Genomic DNA, 10,181 nt, shown 5'->3' on the forward strand with positions numbered 1-10,181 from the left:
TCGTTATGGGAATAACGACATAATAAGACTAGTATGATGTGTGATTGATGATCACATAGATGATCATAGGTATTGGATACGATCACGATCATAGGTATTCGTTGGATATCATTCATAATGATACATGGATTTCATAACATATCTAGCATGCAAGAACATGTAATGAATAAAATACTCTCATAAAAAAAAACATAGAAAGTATCTATACATCGAATGTAACTGAACAAAGCTCATAATCAGTACATCATAGAGCACTAAACCAACACTATCTCCTTACGAGATGGTTCTTTTTCCATCACCAATATCTCCTGTGTCTGTGTCTTCTCTTTTTCTGACCCCAATGGAGTCACATCTCTCTGTCTTAACTCAAAAACTCCAATATCTTCATCGTAATATTCGTCGGTTCCGAAATGCAATTTTACACTATGTGACCATTGTGACCAACTGTGACCTGTGACCGAAATGTGTTGATAAATATAGGCCAAATTTTAATTTTTAAGCTTTTTCTGACCCCAATATTTTCAACCCAATTTTTTTTTCTTCAAAATTTTTTCAATCAAAATTTTTTCTTTCCATTTTTTTTCACCCCATATTTTGTAGTATCTATAAACAAGTTTAAATATAAAATAAACATAAAATATAATATCATAACAAAAAAATTTGTAGTTTTATAATAAACAAACAAAATGTCATATTTAGAGTTCATAACAAAAATAAATAAGTTCATAACATAAATAAGTTATTGATTATATTTCTGAACACTTCCATTGACAAATATGACATGTGTCAACTGGTCACGCATCTGGGTGACATTGTCATCACATATCAACGGGCACAATTTCCCTTCTTGTCCAAAGCATATCGCATCGGCATATTTTACCGCAAAAATACTGCACTCACAGCCATTAGCATTATGAGGTAATCCATCCACATACTCAATATCGAGTACATCGCCATCATAGAAATTTTCTGACCCAACGATGAGACAAATTTTTGGAATAAAATGACTGAGCTTCTGAACTACCTTGTCCATATTTTTTCCTTAATCGGTTTGAGCAGTCATAAATCTGGAGTCTAATTGAAATCCACCTTAATTGTATTCCAACGGGACCTTGTGACTGTGTGATCATGTGACTTTGTGATCTTGTGACCATGTGACTATGTGACCATGTGACCATGTGATCATGTGACCATGTGACCATGTGACCATATGACCATGTGATCATGTGATCATGTGACCATATGACCGTGTGACCATGTGATTATGTAACCCTATGAACTTAGAAAAATATGAGCAAGTAACCATGTAAACTTATAATATATGTGATCCATATAATCATGTGACCTGTGACCATGTGACCTTCTAACCTTGTAACGACACAACCGTGTCACCAAAATGACCATCTCACATGTGACCTTGTGCCCATACAATCGTGTTACCTGTACGACCTTGTGACTTTTATGAACGTGTCTGTGTGACCATGTCATTCGAATCGTCATGTCACCCATATAACCAAACATCGACTCATGTGATATTGTTACCTATATGACAATCCTAAATAACTTTGTGACCGAAACTCACTCATTTCACTCGATTTTAACCTTAAACCATCAAACCCAATATTTTATTTTGAAATCCCCAAATTTTCAAAAGTACCCAAAACCCTAATGCTCTCGAGTTCAAATCTTCACCCATACTCAAACCAAATAATAAGTGATCTCAAAATCAAACAAATGTGCAAACAGATCAAAATTTAACCTACCATGTGTTGTTCTAACTATGCAATCTCCATCAGGTTCTCATTCTCGCTCGAAGACTGTGACGAAGACGAACTCGAATCCATGTTATGCATTATCGTCGTTAATTCTTCTTCTAATCTTCTCATATTTTGGTGGGTAAATAAAATTTGTGAGAGAAAACGAAAATTATGGCACAAATCGACGAGAAAGAGGAGAGTTCGTCGATTCTGCAAAGAGAAAAAAATGGCGATTAAAGAGAGAGGGGAGAGAGAGTTAGACGTGACCTAGAGGAGAGAGAAAGAGAGTAATTTCTCTCCTTTAAATTTTTTTATTTTTATTTTGACTTTTTAATCTATGACAAGGTTTTTTGGTCCTTTTAATATATTATGAGGGGTTTTGTGTCTTTTGTAGTATTTTTTGTTTTTTTTTTTTTGATTTTTTGTTTGGAGGGTAGGATAAGAAGTAGATGTAGCCTTTGGAGGGTATTTCAGCTATATCCCCGTTTTAAATGGGCCGGGCTTCAAATAAAAGTTCGTCTCCAAGGGCACATTTTATTTTGTGGAACAGATTTAAAGATTTATCTCTTGATATTTTATAATTTTCCATTTGAAATTTTTTTAACAATTTAATATTTGATTTGATTTACTTTGCAATTGTTATAATACTTACAAGATCTTTTAATATAATTACAGTTTCAGTACAGTTCTCAGCACGTGCACAAAAAAAAATACAAATTCATAGATAAATGTTTAACAAAGTTTTACAAAAGATGCAAACTTTCAGAGGGGTCAATTTCTAAAATACTCTCAATGTGTTACAAAAACACTTCTACTCCATCCTCCTCTTAAAAAAAATTTCAACATCCAATCTACTATCTTTTTTGTTAGATTACCAAAATAACCTTATAATATTATTTTATATTTAATTTTTAATTAAAAAAATCTCTCCTAAAAAAACCTAATTTCTCTTTCTTCTTTTTCTGGTTTCTCTTTCCTCTTTTTTTTTCCGATTTCTCTCTCCTCCCACCATTAATCTCCACCAAACTTTCTCTCTCTTATGTGTTTACTCTCTTTTTTTTTTCTATTTTATCTCAAAAATCCGATGAAATTGGACGAAATTAAGTGTAAATCAATTAGACAATTAGAAACATATAAACTACTGTCAAAATATCGATTTTTTCATATATATTTATGGATCTTGTTATTCTTTTCTTCTAATTTTTTTATGTTTTCGTTGTTTTAACATTTGTAATATGTTATAGTCATATATATGTATCATATTATGTTATGACAATTCTGATTATTATGAAGGTTGTATTATTGAAGATGAAATTTTGCATATATTTGATTCGTATTGTGTTAAAACCTTTAAATAATATTGTGTTTGTATCATACCAATGTTTTTTTTTTGTATCATACCAATGTTGTATTATTAAAGATGAAATTTTGCATATATTTGATTCGTATTACACACTAAATAAATTGATTCACATGAGCCAACGTTGTGACCCATTGTGACTGGCATGTGACTATGTGACCGAAGTGCAATTTTACACTATGTGACCATTGTGACCGACTGTGACCCGTGACCAAAATGTGTTGATAAATATAGATCAAAATTTAATTTTAATGCTTTGGGGTAGTTTATTAGAGTCTATATATCAAATATATATTGTGTGTGAGAGAATTTCAAAATATTTTAAGGGAATTGTGGAAGAAATATACCAAATTTGTCAAAAATATTCATAAAACATTATGAAACATATAGGAACACATTTGAAATAGCAACTTTGAAACCAAAAAACCGCAAAAACCATATTTTAATATTCAAAACAATATAAAATAGGCTTATAAGAGATATGTGACGTTGTAGGTTGATTAAATTGACAAAAATTGCATGGATCGAAGGTTGTGACCGGTTGTGACCGATTGTGATCCATTGTGACCAAAATATATCGTGGAGCCCACACGAAGAAGTAGAACTAGTCAGAATTTTTTTCAGATTTTTGTGTTTCGTGGGGTCCAGTTTGAATATTCAACCCCCTCTTTAACCTTATATTTTTTTTCTTTCAAATTTTACCCAAATTTTTTCCCTCCCAAAATTTTTCAAATTCAATTTTAACCTCAAATTTTTTCTTATCCAAATTTTAACCCAAATTTTCTCCTTTTTAAATTTAAACCCCAAATTTTTTTTCTTCACAAATTTTAAGCCCAAATTTTCACCTACAACATTTTAAACCTATAATTTTATGTAAAAAACATTAAGAAGTTCAGATTTTTTTATAAATACATAAAAAAGATAATGTCAAACAAACAAAAGTACTCTTAAAAAGGGTTCAAAATAACATAAACATATAATTTGGTTCATTGAAAAAAAAGGCACCACAAATTTGTATAATAATTACGTGGTGTATTTGTATTATAATGTGTTACAAAATATTTGTACAATAATATAAAAGATTTTTTTGTTAATGATGTTGTAATGTATTTGAACAATATAGTGTTATAACTTTTATATAATATTGTATTTGTAACATAATAATATTATATTATTGAAGATAGATTTTCGCAATTATTTAATTCGTGTTACACACTAAATAAGCAAACTCACATGAATCAATGTTGTGACCCATTGTGACCAGCATGTGACCATGTGATCGAAGTGTAATTTTGCACTGTGTGATCACTGTGACCGATTGTGACTCGTGACCGAAATATGTTAATAAATATGGACCAAATTTTAATTTTTAAGCATTGGGATGATTTATCACAATCTATATATCAAATATATAATGTGTATGAAAAAATTTCAAAATATTTTAAAGGGTTTATAGATGAAATATACCAAATTTATCAAAAGTACTCATAAAACATTATGAAACATATAGAAACACATTTGGAATAATAACTTTGAAACATAAAAATCATAAAAACCATATTTTAATGTTCGAAATAATATAAAATGGGTTTATGAGAGATGTGTAGTATTGTAGAGTGATTAAATTAACAAAAATCGCATGGATCGAAGGTTGTGACCGGTTGTGACCGGCTGTGACCGAAATATATTGTGGAGCCCATACGAAGAACTAGTCAGAATTTCACCAGATTTTTATGTTTTGCGGGGCCCATAATTATTGTTTCTATTTTTACTTTTGATGTGGGTCTAGTTTGAATATTCAACCCTACATATTTTTTTTCTTAACCCTATATTTTTTCTTTCTTAATTTTTAACCCCAAATTTTCACCTACAATATTTTTAACCCAAAATTTTGTGTAACACATTAAAAAGTTCAATTTTTTTATGAATAAAATTAATATATTTTGGTAGGTCTATTTTCACATAAAATCATCTAAAAAATACAAATTTTTTGGTGATGCCTATTTTTTTCTCCAATTTGAATTCAATCCTATATTTTTTTCTCTAACATTTTAAACCCAAATTTTTTCTTAAAACAATTTCAACCCAGATTTTCCCCTAAAACATGAATAAATGTAGATTTTTAATAAGTAAAACATGAATAAATGTAGATTTTTTCCTCTAAATATTTCAACCCAATTTTTGTTTTCCATAAACAAGTTGAAATATATTAAACAACTACAAAAAATAAAAGTTCATAGTTAGGATTCAAATGTGGGGCCCAATTTGAATATTCAATCCTATATAATTTTTCTCTTAACACTATATTTTTTTCTCCTAATTTTTAACCCCAAATTTTTTTATCTACAACATTTTCAACCCAGAATTTTTTGTAAAATATTAAAAAGTTCAGATTTTTTATAAACAAAATTCAACATATTTTGGTGTACTCCACTTTCACATATAATCATCTAAAAATGCAGAATTTTTTGTGAGGCCCATTTTTTCTCCACTGTAAATTCAACCCTATATATTTTTCTTCCAACATTTTAAGTCCAAATTTTTCCTTACAACAATTTCAGTCCAGATTTTTTTTAAAATATAAATAAGTTTAGATTTTTAATAAACAAAAACCAAAAATAAAAATTCATAGTTGATTGCAAAAACACTGTATTCACAAGCGTTATCATTTTTGCGGTAGTCTTTCCACATACTGAATGTTGAGTACATCGCCATCAGAGAAAGCTTCTGATCCAGCCAAGAGATACGCCTTTGGAATGAGATGACATAACATATGTCAGCAATATCTAGATATTACCGTATGACACTATGACCATGTGATCATGTGACCGAGTGACCATGTGACCGTGTGACCATGTGACTATGTGACTATGTGACCAGGTGAGCCACAAGGCTGTATAAACTTACAATATTTGTGATTCATATTCCGTGTGACAAAATCTCTTTCTAGAAACTTGGACTCCGTAATGTATCCAGTCCTGACTTCCAACCACTTTATGATTGTGACTGTGTCACCTTGTCTTTCGAATCCTCATGTTATCCATACATCCAAACATCGACTCATATAGTATTGTGACCTATATGATTGTCATAAATGATACTATCACCGAAACTCACCAATTTCACCCAATTTAATTATAAACTTTCAAACCCAACATTTTATTTCAAAATCCACAAAAATTCAAAAATATCCAAATTCTTAATACTTTATCGGATAAATCTCGAAGCCACCTTCAATTCAATGGCAAGAAATCTCAAAATCAAACAAATCTGAAAAGAAATCAAAGTTTAATTACCCTACGGTTTTCATTTTCATTCGAAGATTATGAGGAAGATGAACTTGAATCATATCATTTGCTCTCATCATTACTTTTTCTTTCAATCTTTGATGTAGCCTAAGATTTTAATGGATAAACAAAAATTAGGAGAGGAATCGAGGTTTAAAGAACAAATCGAAGAGAATGAGGAGATTTTAGCGATTTTGAGAGGGAACAAAAAAAAATTGAAAAGAAAGATGAAAGTAAGAGAGAGAATGGATGAAGATGTCCAGATAAAAAAATGAAATAACATAAAGGAGAGAGAAAATATTAATAAAATATTATATCAAATGAGGGACTTGAGTCTTTACAATTTTATTTAGAGTTATATTTGTCCTTTGTAGTGTAAATTTAATTTTTTTTTTTAATTTATTGTTTGGAAGGTAGGATCACAAGTCGAAGTACCAGTCAAAGGTATTGCAGGGAAATCTATTTCCCCGTTTGAGAGATTAGTAGAACGATGACGTCATTTGAGACGTAATGCAAAAGTCATAGTCTTGGGTTAAGGCTCACACACAGCCTCGGAGCTCCAATGGGCCCTTTTTTTGGGTCGAACTCCAATTACATGGAAAAATGAATTTAGGGTTTTGTTATTAATAAGCGACATCGCCGGTCTCCATTTATTTTTTCTGTTAGGGTTTCTCCATCGATCATCGGCGGAGTCGAGCGAAGAGATCGGCATGGGGAGGAGTAAGTCTATCCCAGAATTTATTTCTTTTTCCCCTCTGTTTGATCGACTTATCTTCGGAATCTTTATTCGTTCAATCGATTTCTGGTTGTAGTTCCCTGATTTTTTTAATAGATCCTTTACGTGGATCTCAAATTTTGTTGAATGTTTAACTTATTTGAAGTTGTACTCTCAGCGATTTCGTGGGGAATGAGTTTTATCGTCATCCTATGTTCTCGTCTTATTTTGGGTGAAATTGGAGGAAATGATGGTTTTGGGTTATTATGTAGAGAACACGAACGAACTGATTATTGAGGATTAGTATTTGTTTTTCAGAAAATTTTGTAGATCCGATCTATCAGTAAGATATCACCGAATGCTTGTTGTAGCTTGTTACTGTATAAGCGAACTTCAATCACTTCTGGAACAATTTTTTTCGTTTGCCGATTTCCAAACATGTACGTATATATGCTCAGATTTAGGGAATTTTGTTCGCTGTTTATTGAAGATTGAATTTTTTTAGCTGGGAATTCATGTCTTTTGAATCTGTATATGATGAGTTCGTATATATATATATATATGTATCAGTCGGTTGTTTGGTGTCCGATTAAAGGATTTTGTCTGTTTATTGAAGCTTGAGATATTTTTTAGCTGGGAATTTATGTCTTTAAACCTGTGTATGATGAAGTCTGTATATTCTTGCTCTAATTTATCAATGTAGAAGCAAGTTCTCGTTCTTGTCTGAGGATAAAATTCCTAATGTTGGAATGCGTATATATGTATCTGTAGGACCGGCTAGGTGTTACCGTCAGATCAAAGGGAAGCCTTACCCCAAATCCAGGTACTGCCGTGGTGTTCCTGACCCTAAAATCAGGATCTACGATGTCGGCATGAAGAGGAAGGGTGTTGATGAATTCCCATTCTGCGTCCACTTGGTGTCGTGGGAAAAGGAAAACGTGTCAAGCGAGGCACTTGAGGCTGCCCGTATCGCCTGCAACAAGTACATGGTCAAATCTGCCGGAAAGGATGCATTCCATCTCCGTGTTAGGGTTCACCCCTTCCACGTCCTTCGTATCAACAAGATGCTTTCGTGTGCCGGAGCTGATAGGCTCCAGACTGGTATGAGAGGTGCTTTCGGGAAACCTCAGGGAGTATGTGCTAGAGTTGCCATCGGGCAGGTTCTTCTTTCCGTTAGATGCAAGGACAATCACGGGCACCATGCTCAGGAGGCTCTTCGTCGTGCTAAGTTCAAGTTTCCCGGCCGTCAAAAGATCATCGTTAGCAGGAAGTGGTAATAATGTTTGACATGGTCATATCTCGAGCAGCTTATGGATTTCGTTATCGTCTTTTCTTTTCTTTATCTGTATAGAGCGCGTGTGACAGAAAGCGTTTTCCAAATTTCAGGGGATTCACCAAGTTTAGCCGTGCGGATTACTTGAAGTTGAGGCAAGAGAAAAGGATTGTTCCTGATGGTGTCAATGCTAAGGTTTGTAAAACTTGCTCTGTTTGCGTCTTTGAACTTCCCTTCTAAGACATTCCACATTCTCTACTGCTTCTTGTAGTCTTTGGTCGGAACCTTCTTTTGTTATTGTTACCTGAAATCTCAATCCTTTTGGTTGTGGCAGTTTCTATCATGCCATGGTCGGTTGTCGGCCCGTGAACCGGGGAGAGCGTTCTTGCCGGCCACCGCATAGATTGTTTGCTGTGGTGAATTATGGTATGTAGAAGTAGAACGGAATATATATATCCAATTTCTTTTTTTTTATTTGGCTGAACCTCTCTTTGTAGTGTTATTATAAAAGTCGGAAGTTGAAATTTGACAATATCCTTTATTGGATTCTCATAACGGATCTACTCTTCGGCCCATTTGGTTCCTTGTTATTAGTTGATGGGCCTCTGTTGGCCCAATTATAGCCCACGGCGGGCCTGTCTACAAAATTAATTTAGAATGTCCTTCGGTTAGTGTTAATGGGATTTTCTTATGAAACTCTCTCAAGTTCCATGGAAGAGAAGTTTTCCTCACTGAAAAGAAAATTTGGAAGTTTTGTCCAAAATTCCAATACGTAACTTGACTAAATAAAATGAATAGCTTAAGGGAAATGAAAGTGAACATGCAAATTAAGTTTTACGTATATCTTATATTTATAATCTGAGGGATGTTTTAAAAGTTAAATTATTGCGATGAAAATAAGAGGTTGATTGTTTGCTTGGGTTGTTGCTTGGCATACACTAAAAAAAAAAAAAACTTTTTAAAGCCCAAGTTATGTGCATGTTTATCTTTTATCCTTGGAGTTAATTAATACAAATTTTACGCTATAATCAAATATGGTTTAGCTAAAATATATATATGTGCAATCGGAAAACTATATTAGATATTTATTTACTTGTTTAAAAAAAATATAATTAAAAGACAGACAAATGTAACGTACAATATACGAATAAACGAGATAAACTCTTTTTGTTTTTTGACAAATAAAATTTAAACGCAATTTGCATCAAATATTATTGATCAAGAAATTTCTCCTTGAACTTTTCTTGGTTTTGTCCTTTCCATAGACAATTAAATAAAACCAGCCACTTGTATTTTGTTTTGTTGTTGTTATAGTTAATTTATGTCATTATTTGAGAAATAAAAATAAAAATTTAAATAAAGGAATGTGGACAATTAACAAAGCGGACACGATACGATCCTTTCATTGTCAAATGTCAAATTCTCCTTTTAACATCAAAGAGAAAATCAATCGTGTAGTTAATCAATCACTCTTCCTCTCTCTGAATCATTTATGCTATAATCATTTCTGCAATATAATTTTAATAATTAACGTCGAAACTATCATATTCATTTTTTTATGACAATGTTTCTAAATTCTCGGAGATTACTAATTTAATAATTATTGATGTCACGCACAAGTGAAACATCAATGGACCGACCACTTCATAATTTATAACCAGATATTATTTGATTTATCAAATAATCATACCGAAAGGTGGTTACAAACAAGCATATATATATATATATATATATATATATATATATATATATATATATATATATATATATATATATATGTGTGTGTGTG

General features: G+C 32.0%; 1 protein-coding gene across 1 annotated transcript; it reads left to right on the forward strand.

Annotated features, from left to right (window-relative positions):
• The first annotated feature begins 7,020 nt into the window (after positions 1–7,020).
• Positions 7,021–8,967, forward strand: LOC104822920 (60S ribosomal protein L10-1-like). Its single transcript, XM_010554283.1, has 4 exons — positions 7,021–7,124; positions 7,891–8,392; positions 8,506–8,587; positions 8,727–8,967. Exons 1-4 carry the CDS (start codon positions 7,115–7,117, stop codon positions 8,793–8,795), a joined length of 663 nt encoding a protein of 220 aa, XP_010552585.1. The 5' UTR covers positions 7,021–7,114; the 3' UTR covers positions 8,796–8,967.
• Positions 8,968–10,181: the final 1,214 nt, after the last annotated feature.

This window comes from Tarenaya hassleriana, unplaced genomic scaffold (genome assembly GCF_000463585.1).
Source record: "Tarenaya hassleriana unplaced genomic scaffold, ASM46358v1 Cleome39, whole genome shotgun sequence".
In the NCBI taxonomy this organism is placed as follows: Eukaryota; Viridiplantae; Streptophyta; class Magnoliopsida; order Brassicales; family Cleomaceae; genus Tarenaya; species Tarenaya hassleriana.